Below are 22165 nucleotides of genomic sequence, written 5' to 3'. Positions count from 1 at the left end.
ATGCTTAGACTTCTGTTCCTTTTATCCATGTGAACAAAAGTTTTCAGTGTTGGGCAATCAGTCATTGGAGTATGTAACCTTATGGAATTGTTACTTATCCTAAGTAAACAACTGAATAAGACTTACAACAATGCTAGATGTCTGCTCCTTAATATTGCATAAAAATAGTTTTATCTTTAGCTTAAGCCTGTGGAAAATGGGAGTAAAAACAAAAGTGTTGCTATAATATCTTATTGAGTATTGAGTATTTATGGCTAGGCTATATTATAGATTATTCCTCTCTCTCTCTCTCTCTCTCTCTCTCTCTCTCACACTCACACACACACACACACACACATTTTGGAAATTTTGGATTAATGGATTGGATTAATATGGATTCATTTTTTGAGGACCAGCAGTTGGGTGCCCAGAAGTTATCGGAACACACCACGACTGGGTCCCCACCATGCAGTTAATGGTCCCCACAAATGCAGGAAATCCCATACACATACACATCCACGCACAGTGCTGACAGGTCTTGTGCTGCCGTGGCTCCTCTCTGTTGAACCAGCAGAGGTGGGCGGTGTTTTCCAAACAGTCCAGCCAATCACAGTCACCCACGACCGGTCGCTTGAGCACTCAGCTCTGCTATGTGTGACTGGGAAGAGAGGAGAAATCTCTGAATTGCGGTCAACACATGGGACTGTTGAGAATTAAACGCCACTTAGAATAACATCGGCTGACGTTTGCGGGACAAAACGAGATTGGACCTACCTGATGCTAAGCTAACCATGGTTTCCATCGACCATGTCGCTCACAAAATACTAACTTACATCCCATATGTCCTTGTTTTGATTGACATGAGATATGAAGGTAAGCAGCTGACTATACTCTACTTGTCGAGCTAACGTTCACGTCCATAGTACTTTGACCACAGCCTGCTCGTGACGGCTGTCTAATGTTAACGTTAGCTGGAAATCGATAGTCGTTGGCTAACGTTAAGCTAAAGCTAACGTCAAAACGTTTTGGGGTCATTAACTTTGTTACAGTAACAAGTTAGTTTGAGATCAGAAGCAATTCAGAGAAACTACACTACTTCTTCGTGGGACTGTTAATGTTACTGTCTTTGGTGTAAGCAAACCAAGTGATGACTTATAGCGTAGTTGTGACAGCTAGCTAGCTAACCTACATGTCAAAGTAATCTCTCTGTAATGTACTCACTTGATTTATGTGACATGCTGCCGCCTGATGGTAACGTGAATCTAATAACGATTAGTACTGTAGTACTGAGTACTGAGTACTGTACTATAGTCAGTGGTTTGTGGTAATAAACAATGTGTTGTGGAGCGGGATATCAGTGTTGTTTATGTTTTCCAGGAGTAAAATGTGGCAGAGATGGGAGTGTGGACAATCATATGGAGATGGGGAAGAAACTGCTCGCTGCTGGCCAGCTAGCCGATGCCCTCTCTCATTTTCATGCTGCTGTGGGTAAGTGTCAGAGGCATGCAGAGTTTTATACCCTAGTTTCCATAATTATGAACTTGCAAAGTCATGTTTTCTTTGCCCTTTTGCCAGACGGGGATCCCAAAAACTACATGGCCTACTACAGGAGAGCTACAGTGTTTCTCGCAATGGGGAAGTCAAAGTCTGCACTGCCAGATCTGAGCAGAGTTATTGAACTCAAACCAGACTTCACATCTGTGAGTTTTTCTTTTTACATTAGTTGCTCTGCAGTCATTTACTTTTACACAGTTGCACTAAATTTATTTCTATTGTTGTTGTGTTTGTGTTGAATGCTGAAAAAGAAGTGTTAATCTAAATGTGACTTCCTAGTTAAAGAAACACTGTAGGAATTTTTATTCCGGGGGCTAAATTACCAGCAGAGGTCTCCCCCTCTCCAAAACAAAAGAACCAGGTGATTGAAACCGGTTAAAGACGTTACAAATAATTTTGTTCTTGCCGTGAGCTGAATTATCAACAGAAGTCTCCTTCTCTCCAAAATAAACAGACCTAGTGATTTACATAGAAAACACTAACTAAAGTAGTTTTACGTAAAAAACAAACAAAAAAACACTTCTCCAATGCTTTTGTTACCAAGGGTATGGCGGTGGAACATGGCAATCTCAATAAACAAGCACCCACTGCTTATGTAGATGTAAATGGCTCATCCTAAAATAACAGATACATCGATTCTTAGTTCAGGAGATAATACGTAAAAGAAAACAAACGTATCATATTATACTCCTTGTATGCCAATATATTCTCCAAATTCCCACACACTTGAACATTAAATAAAGGTTATAGTTGCACAAAGTTTTCTGCAATGCTGCAGACTTGCATCACAGGTGTGACGGAAAAGTGCGAGACATCTCTATCATACACAAGTAAATGGAAGAATAATTTGCATATATATAAGATATATGTGTTTAAGTAAAGGTTTATAGTCTAAATTAGGCAAAGGCACAACTGAGCTGGGAAATGGATAAGTTATGTCAGCTGTGTTGATAAGACTACATTTGCACTCTTATGCAAACGTTCCCTCTCTCTCAACAGGCACGCCTTCAGAGGGGAAATCTGCTTCTGAAGCAGGGGAGACTGGATGAAGCAGAGACTGACTTTAAGAAGGTGGTAAGTATAGTAACATCCAGTTTAAACTCCACAGCAAGAAGACTGAGAAGAAGTCACTCATTTGTTAAATAAACAGAGTTTGCCAGGAGGTGTCAGTGTTGATCTGTTACCTGGTGTTAAAGTGAAACTAAACCTAAGCATGAAGACTTTATGTTTTATCAATATGATTTGAAATACAGGCAATACTTTAACTTATTCACAGGTTTATTGTTATTAGGGGTATTCATGTTTTTCTATGCGGTGTGCACACTTAATTTGTATTATTAATTTCCCTATAATGTACAGTAATAGTATGAGGTTTTGTTATTGATGAATGGATTTAACGAAAGTCTTTGAAACCAAGTAGCAAGGAAGTTAAAAGGGGATGCGCATAGGCCACATAAGACCTTAGAGAAGGATACCCTGCATCCATAAGCCATCTTAGAAGATGTAGATCATAATTAAATTGGCAGTGAACTCTCATTTGGGCCTTCAGGGATAATTTTAAAAGTGCTCGTTAAGGATTGAAGCTCGCTAATGCATTTTCCATTTGAATTACCATTTTACGGAGAAGTTTCACAACACTCCCAGAAGACATAAATGCCCTTGTAATATCTACTATTGACTCCTTGATTCCATTTAAAGCTGCTGTACTCTCAGGTGAGGTAATCATACAGGCAAAAATTAAGTTCCTCTTTATGTGCGGATAGGACGCGAACTTCAGTGTCACATTGTGCCAAGGGCAGCAACACAAGTCTGTTTGGATCAGTAGTTTTCTAGCTTTACAGTTTCTTGTACTGTACACATACAGGAAGCCAGTCAACCTCTGTTTAGCTTTATTATATGTTGGTTGAAACCCACTGTTTAAGTCTTGTGTTCCTGTTTGGATGGCTGTAATGTAAAACTTCCGATGGCTCATATAAGATATTAAATGGTCTAGAGGCTGCTAAAGTGTATTATCAGTCCTTTTTAAATACTAGTTAAACAGTCAATCTCTGGGAGACCACTGAAAGTGGTTTTGACATCCATCACTTTTCTCACAGAAAAGATGTTTCAATACAAACTGACACACTGCGTTTTTTTTTCCGCTTTGAGCCTATTTTGTTGCGTTTAGTGATGCATAATCTGTATGGACAGCTGTTTAAATCGCACAAATATCCTGCGGTGTATGTGTTTGGAACTTAACCATTTCTAATATGATTTATCAAGGCGCCTAGCCTCTTTCTGAGCTTGCCTGTTTCACTACAGGCAGATTTCCGTCATCTCCTAGGCTGGGTGGGGAAATAAAATCAACAAATCAATACATAAAACCACTGTTGATTACTTCTCATGGAGCTGACATGAAAACTCTTTTGGTTTAGTAAATGCATGCTGTCAGTCAACCTAATAAAGACAGGTTAGGTTAGCCAGCCGCCTGTCCACTCAGCTCTGCAGGAGCTGCTGCAAACAGATGGCTGAGATGTTGACTATAATAAGAAACCTCAAGTTTTCTTATTATAGTCAAGTGTATTGCCTTATCCTCCAAGAGGTCAAGAGGCCACATTCCCAGCAGAGGCCAACAAACATCTGGGCTGCTACGATTTATGAGGGCAACATTTTGCCAGTATGATGTCAATGGATCTGACCATAGGCGCATGCTGTCCTGCTGCTTTGGCAGTTCACAATGCTGGCTTGGCTTAATGCGTCACATTTATGCATTACGCTTCTTCCTAAGTTGAGATTGAAGGAAACACTTCCAGGGTACCCCAGCCTGTTTGTAAAGGATGTTTTGTTAGCTGAGATTGCACTTGTGAATATGATAAATATGGGTAGTCAATGGTGAGCACTGCTAATGCTGTGATAGGCAACGTTTTAAAGAGGCAAAGTCGGCAAAAGACCCTTCAGAAATACGAGAGCTCATATTGCAACGTGTTGAAGGACTGCATTCATTTTTCTTAAGCACACTGTGGTCTGCAGTCCACACCTCCTATATCTTACTCTGTCATGGCTTCAATCTTTTTTTGTCATTCTAGCTCTTTTCCCCAGCTAGACTGATTTGATCATGATGACTATAAGTATGCAATGTAATGTCTTGTCTTGTAATGCTTCAGCTGAAGTCAAACCCCAGCAACAAAGAGGAGGGGGAAGCCCAGAGTCAGCTGACAAAGTCAGATGAAATTCAGCGGCTGGTGGCTGAGGCACACAGCAGCTTCAACAGTCGGGATTACGTGACAGCTGCTGACCAGCTTGACACCGTCATTGAGGTAAGATACCTGCCTTGTCAGCATGCCTCATTTTCCTGTGAGCACGACACTGTCCGTGTTATCATCACTACAGAGTGTGCAGAGCATTTCTACAGCTACTAGTATTGCAGTTTGTAAGAGTTATTGTCCGCCTGTTACAGACTTGTGTCTGGGACGTGACCTCTCGTGAGATGCGAGCAGAGTGTTTTATTCAGATGGGAGAGATGGGGAAGGCCATCAGTGACCTCAAAGCTGCATCCAAGTTAAAAAGTGACAACACCCAGGCCTTCTACAAACTCAGCACCATCTACTATAATCTTGGAGACCATGAGATGTCCCTCAAGTAAGACCCACATGCAGACTGCTTTCTTTGTGGAAGTTCTCGCACTGTGTCAATATCAGACATATAACAAGTCACAGGATTTAACTGAGTGTCACTATGACATATATTCCTAATCCCTAAGGTGTTTCTTCAAAAATCAAACATGGCACAGTCAAAAGATTGCAAAATATATGTTGCACATTGACATTATTTGTCTAAAGACACTACACTGTTTGATTGAAGCTGTACTTCATATCAGTGTGGTACTATAGAGGGTGGTTGGCAAAGTTATATTTATTAATACATATTTCTTTGATTTATATATTTTTTATGTGACAAGGAGGTAGACAAAAAACAGAATATGTCTCACTATACAATGCAATAGTCCTGCATTTAAGGAGTGTTTTGGATTAGTGGCTTCAAGTGGTGAGGACTGCAAAAACCACAACCAGCTTCCCATGTGCCAAGCGTGAACTCTGGGCTAGGATTCTTTCAGTGTTGATTGTTCAGGAGGTTTTTACCCTGAGCCAAATTATCTGCAGAGTTCAATTCCTAGCAAAAACACACTGACCGGGTGAGTGTGTAAAAACATTGAATAAAGCAGCTTCACGGTACAAATCAGTGTTTTTCCGATGCTGCTTGTCACATAGGGGCTAGCTGACACAAAAAAACAAATAGTCCTATCTAGAGATAGTGTTTGGCATGGCCGTTCTGGGCAAATGTAGAAAAACGGTGGAACAACAAGGTTTTCTCTGTAGTGAGGGACCTACTCCCTATGTAGCTATAAACGGCTTATTCTAAGATACCAAAAACATCATTGTTATTTTAAGATGATTTCAACACTAAAGAAAAGGTGCTTCTTATATTCCATTTCTGCCAGTATATCTCCTTACATCCTGCAAACTGGACCTTTATGTTATTGTTTAGACTGTTTTCTCTAAATTGAATGGGTCTTTTTTGTTATAATGACACCTCAAAATATAAAAATCTTTGACTAATGACTCATATTTGCAAATGCAATTCTTTAAATATTGGCAGTGGACTTGCCTGCACAAACCTTGCCAATCTTGCCGCTTAGAGCTCTTTAAATAGTCTCGTGTCGCTTTGAAAAGTCACATAAAAGTGATATTTTTTTTTAAGGTTTTTTTTTTAAATAGCTGGCACATACTACTAATTGGTATTTAGTTCATTATTTGCCTGTGAAATGAACAAAGCCAATCACGAACAATGTTAAAATATTGACTGTAATGTGACAAAACAAATCTGGAGGATACACTCTAAATACAGAAAAGGAACGTTATCAAATTAGGACCAATGATCACGATTAGACCAACAGAAGCACTTTCTAATGTGACACATAACAGGATATTTGTTAAACAACAATACAAACTATAGCTCAGAAAGAACATAACAGTTAGAATCTGTTGTGTGTTATTTTAAGGTGTTATTTTTGTCCACCCTCCATGCCTTGCACATGGGGTGATTTGGAAAATTAGCCTGTTCTGACCTTCCTCCTCCTGTCTGATCTGCAGTGAGGTGCGCGAGTGCCTGAAGCTCGATCCGGATCACAAACAATGTTACAGCCATTACAAGCAGGTGAAGAAGCTCAACAAACAGATCCAGTCTGCAGAGGAACTCATCCAAGAGCAGAGGTGTGTGTGTGTGTTTGCAATTGGCAATTGTATATCCCTGTAAATATAAAATAATATCCTTTCTGAGTGCTAGGCATTGCATCAGCTGCAGAATGACTGCTTCCTTTCCCTTCAAGCGCTCCGACTTTCTGATCTTACAAACAGGCATGCAAATCCCATCTCGATGTGAATGGGTGCCACATCACATTTGACATACATAAGACATCATATTCACAAGACGAAACAGAGCAAATAAGAGAGTGGAATGATGTTCGTGGGCTCAGTGATCCATGTTGCTTTCTGCTGTACCGACAGTGTCGCAGCGTTGTTCAAACACCCACCTGCTTCCTGCTTTTTAGGTATGAAGACGCAGTGAGCAAATATGAAGCAGTGATGAAGACTGAGCCCAACGTGCACCATTTTTCTCTCCTCGCCAAAGAGCGCATGTGCCACGCGTTGGCACAGGTAAGACCCCTCTCTGCTATTGTGAGATGCATTCACTCACTCTTTGACGTCATGAAACAATAAATCGAACTACACGTCTGTTTTTTTCCCCGAGCAGGGCCAGCAGGCTAGCAGAGCTGTCTCAGTGTGTAGTGAAGTCCTCCAGTCGAACCCAGAGAACGTTAACGTCCTGAAGGACAGAGCCGAGGCCTATGTCCAAGAGGAACAGTATGAGGAAGGTGAGCCCGTCAGATTGACCTATATGTCATTTAAATCTTTTTTTTCTTTTTCTTTTTTATTGAATGGAGTTAGTCTGTAAATTTATGCCAAACCAGAATCATACTAAATGCTGTTGAGTCTACCAACCTTTACTGGGAATTTATTTGTCAGTAAAGGTTGGTAGACTGTCTGCTGTGATCATCCTAACTCTGCTTCACTGTACACTGGTGTCATGGCAGGAGTCTAACACAGGGGGTCCTTGTAACACTACAACAAAATACGCAGTAAAATTACTTTGGAATATTAACAACACATCATATGAGCATCTCTGATCATTTGATTTGTTGGAATTTGTCTTCGGGAAAAGTAATGTGACTTTAATGTAAACATCTGAAGGAAAATGCTGTCAGGCTGCTGTCAGAAAAGGAATGGGTGCTCATAATAAATTAAAGTCTGCCTCATTTAACACAATCTCTCTGTTCATCACCAAATCCATTTTGACTTTGAATTTAAATAAGCACAATAAAGACTTGATGTAGATAAATGCAGCAGGGGTGTCCTTATCTAATTTGGTTAAAGCATATAACTACTATGTCTAAAGCCTGAAGAAGACAAACGTCATCTGTTGGAGCGTTTATCCCGGACACTATAATTTGAATGAACTGTGGAGCACTGTGTGTTAGGAGTAAGTATAGCCATCAAGATGTAGAGTTGCCCTGCACTGCTGGCTGAAATTATGCAGAATTTCTTGTTTATCAAGCCTAAAGCCATTCTTCAGTGGCAGTGCCAACAAACATACACGCAGACACACACACACACACACACACACACACACACACACACACACACACACACACACACACTTACTATCTCCATAAAGCCTTTCCTGGCAGAGTGGGAATTAGGCCGAGACAACGGTCTCCACTATCTGTTGTCAAATCGCGGAGGGTCCAGTGAAGGCAGATGGTGAAATCCCCAGGAACTTTGTGTTCCAGCCATCATTTTACCTGTCGCCTGATGTTCTGCTGCCGCCGCGCAAACAGCCAACGGATATTTTTGTCAAAATCCCTGCCTACATTTTATGTTTATCTGTCAATTAAGTCTGAAATGTGATGTAAGCCAGCCCACCCATCGCAGTGTCTTTGTGCACACATTGCCAATGAAATGTCTAAACCCTGGTTCCTACAGAATCGTTTTCACTCCAGCTGCTCAGTTTGAAATGTCACACATTCGCTATTCACTAATGACTATCAGTCTCATACAAGCCAAAAATTGGCTCAGATATTGGAAAAATGTTATAGATTTTATTATCCAATGCAAAATAGATACAGATATTCCCATCTACTAATGGTAGTGTGAAAGGTAGGGCTGGGTACAGAACTGTGCATTCAAGGCTACTGCTTGAATTACATTGGTACTGCAACATACCAATTCACTTTATATCAATCAGTACCAAATTTTGGTACCTCAGAATGCATCAGGGTGAGAGAGAGCACCGTGGCTGACAATGGAAAAGAAATGCAATTTGATATCTTTTTTATTGAGCAAAGTGGTTTCAATTAGCCTAATAAACCATAAATTTAATGTTTTTGCTATTGATGAAGCAGGTTAAACGTAGCACGAAAGGGCCGTCTCTGAGGTCACTCTCCTCCGGGTCAGTTCACTGTCTGTTGGTTAGCACAAGTTAACTCGGTCGTTAATACCTGTTAAAACCCGTTAATTGTTGTTAGGTAACGTTAGCCGTGTGATTCTAACAGTAAGCCCTGTCGCATTTATTAAGATTTTACCCATTTTGAAAAGTAACATTTTTTAAAAAAAAAGGCATTGTCTCATGTGGGAGGGGCTGTGTTGAGTACTCTATATTTTGAACAAATAGCTATGTACAAACGAGTTCTCAAGTACTCATCCTGAGACTGCAAGCCAATCAGGCGAGTTTTTTACTTGCACGTCTCACAAAACTGATGCATTCTCGTTTTAATCTACGCAGCTGTCTGCACCAGCTCTGTGCAGGGTTACATCTCAGCTGCGTCTCAGGGTTTATTACAGATTCAAGTCTCTTTTTTTCTCACTACTGGTACCAACGTCTAGGTATCTATGCCAGTATCATGTCAATTGTGAACGGTACCCAATCGTGATGGCAGGTGAGGGAGAGCTGCTCCTGCCGGACAAAAAACCAAAAAGGCAAAATAACAAGTGACAAAAAGAAAACTTACCAATAAAGCTTTAGTTGTAGAAAAATGTGACAAACCCGAAGTTGAAAAAGAACAATGAGAGACATAATGGCTTTAAAAGAAGGATAGGATTGATATTGGTGGGGACTCAGTGTCGTGGACACTGAATGACACTGAGGTAAAGAAGTCAAAACTAACTGTTTTTGTGGTCTATCGTCACTTTTTTCTTCAAACCAGAAACTGTTTCCCGTACGTCAGGCTCTAACACTCCTATTGATTTGCACTACATAAACTAAAACACTGTAAACTGATGACTCATAACCAACCAGTGTGATGCACACAAGAGAACAGACTTTCTGTGCTTATTTTCCAGCAGTCTGCTGCTAGTCGAAATTGAGATAACTACAGTGGATCTGTTATGTGCGACCACAGTTTGACAGTGTGCGTCATTTAAATGAGGCTGCAGATGGAAAACATTATAATACCTGAGACTTTAATATGGCTGTACAGGCAGTTAATCAGCTGCAAAGAGAAGCTGTCACACAGTACAGGACAAATGCTGTGGATGGGAGATCGGAGTCAGAATAAGACAGTATTTGCTCTGTTATCTGTCATAATGAGCACACTTTTTTTTTCTTTTTTTTTTTTAAAAAGTTAATAGTGTTTTTTTGTGTCCATTTTGAATGCCTTTAGTCCCTAACAGGCACAAAGGGAAATGTATTTATTTGTTGGTATTCACAAAAAAAGATGAGGTGTAGATTTATTAAAGCTCAATGGCAGTTTTCTTTTACATCATATAATAGGTAAACTGCTTTAACTTTGTCCATAATAGTCCCATCTACAGTGTATACCCCAAAAATATGGTTTGATAGGCTGTGTATGATGTTATTAACATGGCATGAGCACATCAGCAGGTGGGGATGTCAGACCTCATGTGGGCTTTTAAACTGTCAGAGCCCATGGGTGTTAAATTCACCTCAGTGCACCTCACAGGGTAAACAAGCCTCAAAGCACCCAAACATGCGCGCACAAACAGCCGAGAGCTGCTGCAACATGATCTGAAGCTGGTGATGAATAAAGCGGTTTATTTAACAGCAGAAGATCAAGTGCTTTCAGAGATGGGATGAACAAGGACACTGCCAATGCTAATGATTCTGGCAACAACAACATTTTAGAGAGATGTTTTTTGTTGAACGTTACATCACCTCACTACAAATGATCGCATCCTCACCGCAGCAGTCTCAGACAGCTACAACGCCTGATTTCAATTTGTGTTTTTAATTATTTGTCTTTAGATAAATCTGACATTTCAGCTATTGGTTTTTTAGCCATGTTGGCAGCATCGCTATAAAGATGACAGTCGGTTCAGACCTTAAAGGTCCCCCCAAAATGCATCGTAATAACTTAAGTGATCCCCCGACCTTTCTTCTAACACTCTCATCAGGTCAAAATTAAAATTTGGCTTAAACATTATGATTAAATACCTGCCAAACTAAGGACAATCACATCAGCATCAGCTGTACTTTGTCTTTAGTCCTAATAAGCAAAGGCTAACATGCTTTAAGGTTAACTTTAAATTTTACCTGGATCCTAAACTCCAGTGTTTTTATGTCTAAGTGGCTAATGGGAACAAAGGTTTTTGAAACTGGGTCAGTATCAAGCAGCAGCTTTGAAAGATGCTGCAATTTTACATGATCACAATGTACGTACGCTAAAAGTGCCTGTTTTGGCCACTGACGGGCTCAGATTGTTATCAGCGTCTGACACCATCATGGAAAGGATCCCAAACAAGTTATACCCTTTTGTTCAAGAGTTATATCCTTTTTGTTTGACTTAAACAGCCCAGAAATCACCTTTGCCAAACCCACCAGACTCATTTTAAATGAACACTAACTTAAACATGTATAGAGCCAGCATATTTTCATTTCCAACTGGGTGAATTAAGATTTCATTTCAACCAAAGGAGAGTTGGTAATTGTTGGAACAGTGGGTACATTTATTTATTCATTTATTTTATTTATTTATTTAAATGGAGTTGGATGTATTTGGCAATGGCGATTTCAGGGCTGTTTCTAATTTAACAAAAATCATCTTAGTCTTTGACAAAAATTTCCATTATTGTATGGATCCTTTTTCAAAACATTGTGAGACACTAACAATCTGAGCCTGTCAGTGGCAAAAACAAGCACTTTTAGTGGACGTACACTGACGGTGCCAACATGGCCAGAGTGGTTACATTGCAGCTAGTTTAGTTAGCTGCAGCGCTCTCGCTCCATAATAGACCAATTTAAAACGTTGTTGTTCACATATAGTTTCTTATACGTGGGGTACATCATCTACTTTGAGGCTGAGACACAGAACTTCACCCTGTGTCCTGCTCAAAGACGCTTAAACATTTTAGGTGGATGCTTGCCAGAACGAGGTCTGAAGGTCCTGTGTTTCCTTCCATTGAAGGGCTGTCTTTAAATACCGCACTTCACTTCTCATTAGCTGCTTTGGATGAGTAAGCGATACTGACTCTGTCCTCCATTTTTATTTTCCAGCCATTAAGGACTACGAGACCGCTGCCAAACACAGTGAGAATGACCGTCAGATAAAAGAAGGCCTGGAGAGAGCTCAGCGGCTTCTCAAACAGTCTCAGAAGAGGGATTATTATAAGATCCTGGGAGTGAAGAGGTGGGCCCTGATCACTGGAGTTTCGGAGATTTCTTCCATTCATACTGGTGTATTACGGACAGGGAATTTCATAAAAACAGTTTTTTTTTTTGGTTTGTTTGTTTTATGAGACTGCATCAGAAAGCAGTTTGTTTTTGGATTGTGTTGAAGAACTACTGCTCTACAAAAGAGCCTTTCTGCAACGAAATCTGCATCATTTATCCTCTTTGAACATTTCTGTTCAGAAGCACTATTCACAATACAACATTGCATTTTAAAGCAATAAAAAGTAATGTTTTATTACGTGAGAGCTAATGTGATAACCCCAACAACTGGATGAGTATTATTACATCCAGCTTGTGCTGAAAAGAAGGGAAGGGAAGCGTTTTTTGTCTGTTAATACGTGTGCTGATAACGCTCTCCCTGCTGTCACAGAACTGCCCAGAAAAAGGAGATTATCAAAGCGTACAGGAAACTGGCACAACAGTGGCATCCGGACAACTTCCAGGATCCAGAGGAAAAGAAGAAGGCGGAGAAGAAGTTCATCGACATCGCTCAGGCTAAAGAGGTTCTCACTGACCCAGGTAAAAAGTTTTGTGGTCTGCAGAGTCAGTGGAAAGTTGTTACTGTCAGTCAGTAAATGCCAGGCCTCTGAGGGGCTGCTGCGAACAGCTCACTACTTGCTATTTAGCTGAAGTAGCTCAAAACCTTCATTGTTTCCCTGTGTGTGTTTTTTAGTTCAGTAAAATGGTTTTATACGGGAGAAACAATGCTGAAGACAACACAACTCACTTCCTAAATCAACAGTTTCAAGTTATTGTTTGATTGGTCAGAACTTAAATGTTCCAAACAAAGCAATGCTCATTTCATGATCCCCAAATTTTCCAGCATAAATTGATCACATTCAGGAACCCAGAAGAAATAAAGTCAAACACTAGATGTCCACCAGGACTGATACTTAAGTCAATACCAAAATTCTGAGAACATGATGGTCCTCATTTTTCGGGGGATGCAGTATTTCCGGACCTAACGGGGCAGCATATACGCCCACAGGTGTCCGGTCTGCTGTTAAATGCTTAAAAAATAACCACCACAGAAGAATAACGACAATACGTGGAAGACGACAGACTCTTCCAGTAGAAAAGCCTTTTTTCCTGAGGCCAAAGTATTCATACAAGCTTTGCAGTTGTAGCACCTCACACTCACACTGTGCAACAAACACCAGCAGTGTGACGAGGCTCTGAGTTTTTTCTCTGGTTGCTAAGAGTTCAAAAATAGCCAACTTTTGGGGTAAAATGCTGCCATGTCCCCAGTCTAGGAGAACCTGGACATAACATCACAGTTCCCACATTTATGGAAAACCAAGAAAAGTCACGAAACTTCACAATCACAATTTCCAGGCCTGGAAAAGTCACTGAACTAGCAAAAGCCATTGAAAGTTTTGGAAAAGTCATGGAAATGTGTTTTGTGTAGTAAACAATGTCACATTAATGTAACATAACAGTAAATGTATTTTCTGTAGCTGACGAGGTATTTGTTTTCTTTAAAGTTTTGGGTTTTTTTTTTTTCTTAATTTTTGTTTTCTTAAGAAAAATGGGCAAAATGACACCATTTATCACAGCCTGAAACTGTAAAGTATATTACTCTTTTTGAACACTGGTCTAGGCTCCCATGGTTTGGCTTCCTGAACATGTATGATCAGAGTAAGCGTTCAGCTGCCGGGCTAACAGTGAGGGATGTAGGCCTACCTGGATCCTTGCTGTCTCGGCCCGGAGCTGTCTGCCATCACTCGGTCAGCTCGCGCTCTGTGATCCAACATTTCTTTGCTTCAGCACTCCCGTTGACAGTTAATTTGTAGACTTAAAAGACAGATAACAAAACTTCATGTGGAAAAGAGGAAACTCCACAGTCTCAGAAAAACATCTCCTCTCAACTGGGGCTCCACACCTGCTCTGAATCATCTCTCTTAATTACTTCCGCCCCCTTCAGACACACACAGGTTCCACCCTGAAGGTAAGCCCAACCCACCGAGCCAGAAAACAGGACAGCGTGCTGTGACAGTTGAGTGCTGCGTGCTATTTAAAAAAACACACATCATGTGGTTCTGTGTGAAAATGCGAAGGCGGTATAAAGACAGGACTTTGTGGCAGCCCTGTAGCTGGATTTCTGTGTTAAAAGGGTTAATGTGACTCCTCCTCACTCTTGCCACTCCCAGCAGAGGCCAGAAAATGCACCACCTGTTTCTCATCACCCTTTGAAACTCACACACAAACACACACTCAGAGGGGAGTAGAGATCTGACTCATCAATCCAAAATGACCCAGGGTCATAATGACGCTGAGCTCATCACTGTCACTTTTTACCCAGCCGTCCAATCACAGTGGAGAGGGGACGGGACAAACAGCCGATTAAAAAGACCGGCGGTCACGTCTTACATGTAGAGATGCTGAACAACATGGAGGAGAAATATGTTGCTACACTGTAGGTTAAATATTAACATATCAGAATCATGAACACACATAGACTTTGCGTTTGAGGTCATCAGGGATTAATAATAACATTTATAGGTTTTTAATAAAGGAGTTAATCTTGAAGTACAAAGTGGGATTTATTTTGTTTTTACCATGGTATCGTATTGGGTATCGAATTATGGAATTTAATGATATAGGTATTAACTACTAAATTTCTGGTATTGTGACATGCCTCGTCCTGTGTGTATAGCTGATACGTATATATTTTCTTAATTTTGTTCTGTAATTATGTGTTTTTCCAGAGATGAGAACCAAGTTCGACCACGGGGAGGATCCCATGGATCCAGAGAGCCAGCAGGGTCATCATCATCACCAGCACTTCCACGGAGGCTTCCACGGCTTCCAGGGTTTCAACCCATTTGGCTCCGGACCCTTCAACTTTAAATTCAACTTCAACTGAGGACGCTCGTATGTGACACAGCTGGAGCGGATTTTTGTGTTTTCCTCCCTATTTAAAAGGGAGACTGCTGACATGAGGAATGTCAGGAGCATCGTAACGCTCAGAAAACTGTGACTTTAATTCAGTGACCTTAATTCAATATGCATCTTTGTTGTTGAATGATACAACTTTGAATTCCGTTTTGGGGAATGTCTGTTGCTATGGTAACGCATATCTGCCATGTGTGAAGCTCCTTCTATCTGTCACGTGTAAGTGGTTAATTCTGACACTTGCATCCTTTCCACAGACTGTACACTCTCCCATTCACATCCATTCATAAGAATTTATTTGTACATAAGTACAGTATTATTTTTATAAGAATGGAGTTTTTCTGCAATGTAAATAAAAAACTATTTATGTACCTTGAACTGAACTGAGGGAGGGGAGTATTGCTGTATGTAAAGGTTGGAGAGTGACCTGCTACAGTTTGAGAAATGGCACGTCATTATTACGTCTAACCTTTTCCTAATTGCAAGCATTTTCACAGCTTCTCTTCCTTGTAAATGCATTTCCACTTATGGAAATGGTTCATGCTGTGCAACAAATTATAGTGTAAGAAAATCCCGTTGTCGCAGACCTTTAAGAGCATGAATCAAACATCCGCTGACCACACGAGGAAACAACAGAATTCACAAACAAATTTTGAAATGACGTTTTTGTAGCAAAGGTTTATTTTTTCCTCCAGCAGACAGTTATATAAACATTTCTATTTGACACAGCACAGTGAGAGATGGGTGTCCTGAGAGCAGACTTCCTGCACCCATTTTTTTATCGACTTTTAAGACAGAAAAACTACAGTTGGCTTCGGTCGAGCAACAACACCCATTTTATTCCTGAGACAATAACACTGGTTCATTGTGGGATTCAAAGGTTGAAAAATGATGTCTGAGGTTTTAAAGCAGTGATGCTAAATGTACACAAGATGTAAACATACTGTAATAAGTTAAAATCGTAAACCCATAAACCAGGATCTTCAGTGTGCAAATGAGGATTTTTTTGATCCACAACTTGGCAAATATAAAGTTTCACCTGGTCTGCTGAGCCAAAGTCATCTAGAACACATTATACACATTAACATTTGCTTCCTACGGTTTCTAAGCTACAATTGAACAATTGGACACTGTTAGGGGGCGCTGTTTAGCAAATGGTAAATTTTCTTTGCCACCTGCTTTTCTCAGGGACAGTAGGAAAATTATTGGGTTTTGGAGGGGGGCTGACTATTTTTGATTTGATAAAAAGGTTAGACACTTCCCAACTATTCTTACCTTGGGTTGGACCTTCCCTTTGAAACTGAAAAAAAAAAACTCTCCCCCCATCATTTAAAAATAAATATTTACGGCAAACACACAGAGGTGAAAACAGCCACTGTCACAGAGCACATTTAGCTTTACTTTGGTTCAGATTTCTGTTAAGATTCAGAATAAAAGAGCTAATGTAAAGGATAGTAAAAAAATGCACTGTTTATTAGAGACATTAAATTAGTAAGTAGAATTAAACCAGAAACATTGCATTCACAAGAATGAAACGTTTGAATCAGTTTATCCTTGATTTCAAATGGGTCCTTGTGCCAAAACTGAAGAAATTTCCGCAAGGCGTTTTTATAATATTGTGTTCACAAGAATAAGACAAAAGTAAAGCCACTGTGAAATTGACCTTTGACTTCTAAAATCCAATCGGTTAATCATTAAGTCCAAGTGGACGTTTGTGCCAAATTTGAAAAAAAAAGAAGCCTCTGAAGATATTGCATTCCTGACAATGACACAAACACAAGTTCACAATGACCTCAACCTTTGATCGGCAAAATCCGATCAGTTCATTGAGTCCAAATGGACGTTTTTGCCAAATTTGAAGAAATCCCCTCAAGGTGTTCTTCAGATATCACAACAAAATGCCTCTGGCCATGGCCAGCTCAAAGGCATTAAAACTAATATGATACACATGTATTGTGTTTTTTTAGCTGCTGGTTTGATGGTGATGAGGAAAGTAAAGGTTGAACACAGACACAGACCTGATGATGCATGTAAAACACACAAGAAAGCTTTCGTTTTGATCTAACTTTAAATCCCTTTTTAATGAGATAAATCTTAAAAAGGGAAGGGTGAACTAATATAGATAAAATATAAAAAAATCAAGAGATACCCCCATACTCTGCCAAAAGGTCAAACTTCCCTCCCTTCAGCCAAAATAAAAATTACACCCAATAATAATCAAACAGTCCCCAAGTTGTAATATCACAATTTAGCAGCAAGTGATGAAATGTAAAAGCAGTTTAGCTTTATGTCAGTCGCAACTTTGGTTTGGGCTTTTCAGTCAAATCAGGATATTCTCTTTTTGAAACATAATTAACAAATATAAAAAAAAAACAAGCTGTGAGATTAGATTCTTAGACATGTGCCTTCTCCATTTGATTCTTTGCAAGCATTATCAGTGCAATTCATGCTGACAATTTACCTCAAACACACCTGAAAAAGAGTGCTGTGACTGAGCTCACCTCATTATTCTTCCTCTTCTCACTTCATTCTCCGGTAACCACACGCTAACCAGGACCTGACTGTAGTGCTGATACAACACCACAAGTTCACAGTTGGCAGTTAACACTTTACATCACGTGTTAATTTAGTAAGACGTATTGACTGCCGAAGCAGATATGGCATCTCTGAAAATATCCCATCCTTCTCCCCGGCTGAGGATGCAACGCTCCGAGGCTAAGTTTAGATGGAACTGTCTGTCTTCAAGCTTCGCAGGTGCTGCCTCCTTCCTCTTCAGCGTGGTGCTGGCAGACACTAAAGTTCATCACGCCGGTTGTCTGCTGCACAGAGGGCGGGATGGAAAGAAACTATGAACATGTGCACGGTGATGAGAGAGAACAAATACTGGGCAGAAAAAATGTTAATCATGCAAGAGTAGAAAAGATATTTCTGTGTTATAAACTGAACAAAAATGTAATGCAACCCCTTTTTTTGCTTTGATATTTCATGTTAAATTTTTCATGCACTCAATGAATATATATCTCTCAAATTTTAGTCAGAAATGTGTTAAAATCCGTGTTAGTGAGCATTTCTCCTTTTTCAAGATAATCCATACACTTGACAGGTGTGGCATATCAAGATACTGATTAAACAGCGTCGTTATTACACAGGTGTGTCTTGGGATCGTCACATGAAAAAGACTGCAGTTACGCAAACAAGTAAAATAATTTCAGACCCCTCTCCCATCATGTAGATGCTAAGGTAGACATGGTAAATACAAGAGGAAATACCTGAACAGGTATAAAACCTTTTTCATCTCTCTATTTGTGAATCTACTACACTGAGGATATAAGGAGGGTGTAATATGAGGCGCAGTGTTGCACGTGTCTGAATGCACTTAATGTTGCACGTGTCTGTGCTGTGCACCTTATGTCTTTTTTGCACTATAAATGTATTTTTGTGTGGCAGCCTTTATGTCCAAGACACATTTCCTCAGGGACAAATAAAGTAGCCCGGAATGTTGCCAAAGATATTTTGAGGGCGCGTGTCAATAATATGCTGACAGGAACGTCCATCACAGCTGCTGCTTGTGAACTGAATGTTCATTATACCGTAACATGTTTCCAATATCATTGACTGTAAATTTGCCAGTACATTCAACCAGCCTCACAACCGCACAAGTCTGTTAAGTTGACGAACTGCAATCAGGTCAAGACCCTAGTGAAGACGATGAGCATGCAGATGAGCTCCCCTGAGACGGTTTCTAACAGTTTGTGCAGAAACTCTTTTGTTGTGCAAATCAATTGTTGCATCAGCTGTTCGCGTGGCGGGTCTCGCACAGTCTTGCAGGTGAAGATGCTGGACGTGGAGGTCATGAGCTGGTGAGGCTGCACGTGGTATGTGGTTGTAAGGCCGGTTGGATGTTTTGCCAAATTCACATACACGGTACTGGAAATGTCTTATGATAGTGTGTGTGTGCGCGTGTGTATACATATTTTTTAATCTCCACAAAAATATAACATTATTGAATAAACCACAGTTACAAAAAAGTTAAATTAGGTAGCTATTGCTAGATAATAAAGTTAAAGAAAATACTGCTGTAACAAAGTTAAATAAAGTACTGTAATCAGAAACCATGATGCTTTTATTCTGAAGGACCCTGCTCATGTCAACCGGAGATGATGTTTTTGCTGTGAATCTGAAGCTTCTGGTCAACAGTTTGATATGTGACTAAATAGTAGCGATCATAGCCCTGCAGAAACAAAAAAAAAAACGCCCCACCTGCTCACACTCCCGCCACTACCACACATACGGTAGACTGTTACCGTGGCGTCGTTAAACATGATGATTTATTCACCGTAAGCTGTAAACAAACTAACAGCTCTCTATTTCATATATTAATAGTATTTGCAGTTTGAAGTGGTGCACTATGGTTACAAAATGGGACTGAATAGTCACAGTCTGGAGCCCTGCAAGACTCCTGCTTTGTGTGTGTGTGTGTGTGTGTGTGTGAGAGAGAGAGCTGTAGGAGAGAGATGGAGAACCAAAATGCTGTAATTTAGCAAGTCTCATGCTGGTGGCTTTAAAAGCGTGACATTTCATACCCGATGTTTGTGATATAGTTATTTTAGATATCTTAGATATCTCTAGATATATTTTATTGAACAAACTGATACATCGAGTAGGCTATATTCGATATATTGCCCACCCCTACTTAAACTGTGACCATCCCAGTGAACACCTGTGTAGTAATGACGCTGTTTAACCAGCATCTTGACATGCAACACCTGTCAGGTGTATGGATTATTTTGGAAAAGTACTCACTAACACAGATGTCAACAAATGTGTGACCAGAGTTTGAGAGAAATATATTCATTAAGAGCATAAAAAAAGTCTTAGATTGTGAATTTAAACCTGTGAAAAACTCTAACCTTTGTTATGTTGTGAGGGAGAGGGATTCTGTTTTTGTGTTGCTGTGTCTTCCTGTTCCTGGACCCGCCTCAGTAGCCGTTTTATCTCGTTGTCATATTCAACCCACTCAGGTACAATCCTTGCTGCGGCCGTTAACTTGGGCTCCTTGGTCTTTGGGTTATTGCACTGCAGCAGGAAAAGCAGACAAAACACATCGCTCACGTCACCAGTGCCACTTTCCCCCAACAAGTCATATTGCCGTTCCCAGCACTGTCTGTGGCAGGCATTTGAACCTAATTTGATTTCCAATTCTGTTAAAAGGACATTAGCCCATGTCTTGTGTCTGAATTACCAAGTGGTGTCCTATACCACAATGAGACAATGCTTCCTATTGCAGTCCACTGGAGCCCGTCCAGTAATTCTCTAAATTAGTTTAGGAGACTACAGGATTGCTCCTCAGTTGTCTCCTAAATGCCAAGTGCCTTGTGGACATTAATGGCTGGGAAATATGCTCCTGCTTTTCAGTGCTGCTGCAGCTACAGCTCACTATTATTACGAAAAAAAAAAGCTGCAAACATGGTGTAAATACAAATATATTCAAACTTTTTCAATTATCAGCATGTTTCAACACAAAAGAATGATTTAAATAAAGACAAAGGGAATTTTACTATCTAAGTAAAGGGAATAATTGGATTTGATCATGAATTCTGTAGTAATCCCCAGGTATTCCTGTTAGCTTTCCCCATATTTCTATTTAGTGTAGATCTAATTGCTCAGGGACCTCACCAGGCCCCCAGGAAAGTACAGCCTTGCTCCCAAGTTTTTCCAGTGGTCCCTCGTGGCACGACAGCAAAAAAAAAACAAACAAATAACAGCAACAAAACCTGCAACTAAAAAAGCATTTTCCCCACAGAGCATAATTATAAAGGGACGACTGTGAAACTGTTGAAAGGAACCATGAACTGAACTTTGTAGTGCTCTTTCTATCATGAATGTATGATCCATGGCGGTGTTATATTTGTAAAATTTTTATTTGAGCTGAGAAATGTGATTTAAATAAATATCATAAGTATGTTTTTAGTGTGTAATTCCTTAGAAGAAGTCGTTTGTATCCACAAAGGCTGTGGGGATATCTGTGTTTTTATGAAAGCTGCTTACGGTAGTGAGCAGCCTCTCTGCGATGAGTGTCAGAAAAACACTGATTTTTAACATGAAACTGCTTTATTCAGTATTTTTACCTGTTTAAATCACTGTGTCCATTTGATTTAAAAAGGAAGACAACTCTTTGGCTCTTGGTAAAAACCTCCAGAACATTATCTGAAAGGTATCAGTTATCAGAGGAAAAATAAAGTGAGCGGACATCAGCAGGTGCTAGGCTAGTGGCCTGTCTCCAATATGCTGAACAGCGTTGGAGAAACATCGATTTGTAACACAAAACTCCTTTGTTCAGTGTTTTAACTGGTTTAAATCACTAGGTCAGTTCGTTTTGGAGAGGAACAGACCTCTGTGGATAATTTAGCTCTTGGTAAAGACCTCCTGAACACTGAACGCTGAAGGAATCCTAACAAGGAGAAGTTTCAGCTGGTTACAATCTGCAATCTTTACTGCTAGATGCCACTAAAGCCCCCTAAATCCTACACACTGAACCTTTAAAAAATTGTGACCTTATCACAATGTAAAGTCTATGAGCCCAGTGGGAACTTGTGGGCGGGGCCAGCAGAAGAAAAATTTCTGCACATATACAAGGGGGCGCATACCATAGAAGTCAAATTGAAAGCTAGAAAGCTTTTGTTGCACATGCAAGGTGAGAAATGGTCAATGGACTGAAACAACAACATTTATGAGTCCGGTATCCAGATCCATGGACTCACCAGGTCTATAGTCTTGGCTGTGACTTTGGAGGTGTCATCACACCACGTCTCACACCAAAGCCACTCCTGTGGAAGAGACTTGATGGCCACCTGGTGGATCATGTTGTTAGGAAGGTCCTAAAAAATATCAGAAAAAAATATTAAGGTGCATTACTACAACAGACAAAGCACATAGCAGGTGCTAAGAGAACAAA

At 40.1% G+C, this 22165-nt stretch overlaps 2 protein-coding genes across 5 annotated transcripts in view; one reads left to right on the top strand and one right to left on the bottom strand.

Moving 5' to 3' along the window:
- The first annotated feature begins 623 nt into the window (after positions 1-623).
- On the top strand, positions 624-15588 carry dnajc3a (DnaJ (Hsp40) homolog, subfamily C, member 3a). Its single transcript, XM_042494124.1, has 12 exons — positions 624-852; positions 1357-1467; positions 1555-1679; positions 2533-2607; positions 4677-4829; positions 4970-5151; positions 6663-6782; positions 7121-7226; positions 7324-7444; positions 12139-12271; positions 12686-12834; positions 15024-15588. Exons 1-12 carry the CDS (start codon positions 771-773, stop codon positions 15179-15181), a joined length of 1515 nt encoding a protein of 504 aa, XP_042350058.1. The 5' UTR covers positions 624-770; the 3' UTR covers positions 15182-15588.
- Positions 15589-15860: 272 nt separating this feature from the next.
- The window catches only part of uggt2 (UDP-glucose glycoprotein glucosyltransferase 2), a 59342-nt gene continuing 53037 nt past the window's right edge, over positions 15861-22165 (bottom strand). For 3 of the 4 annotated variants that reach the window (XM_042494121.1, XM_042494120.1, XM_042494123.1), the window contains 3 exons: positions 21972-22088; positions 20121-20286; positions 15861-18029 (listed from right to left, as the gene is read on the bottom strand). In XM_042494121.1, coding sequence (XP_042350055.1) covers positions 18004-18029; positions 20121-20286; positions 21972-22088 — 309 coding nt within the window. In that variant the 3' untranslated portion in view covers positions 15861-18003. The remainder of the gene's footprint in view (positions 18030-20120; positions 20287-21971; positions 22089-22165) is intronic. The other variant, XM_042494122.1, reaches the window with a different exon arrangement.

Source organism: Plectropomus leopardus, chromosome 10 (assembly GCF_008729295.1).
Source record: "Plectropomus leopardus isolate mb chromosome 10, YSFRI_Pleo_2.0, whole genome shotgun sequence".
NCBI classification, from domain to species: domain Eukaryota; kingdom Metazoa; phylum Chordata; class Actinopteri; order Perciformes; family Serranidae; genus Plectropomus; species Plectropomus leopardus.
This window is presented reverse-complemented; position numbering and strand designations above follow the sequence as displayed.

Excerpts from the sequence above, each read along its gene's own strand:
- dnajc3a (XM_042494124.1), top strand. The coding sequence starts at position 771 with ATGGTTTCCATCGACCATGTCGCTCACAAAATACTAACTTACATCCCA. Across the intron at positions 4,830-4,969 it reads AGCTTGACACCGTCATTGAG|ACTTGTGTCTGGGACGTGAC; the intron begins GTAAGATACCTG and ends CGCCTGTTACAG. Across the intron at positions 7,445-12,138 it reads AGAGGAACAGTATGAGGAAG|CCATTAAGGACTACGAGACC; the intron begins GTGAGCCCGTCA and ends TTTATTTTCCAG.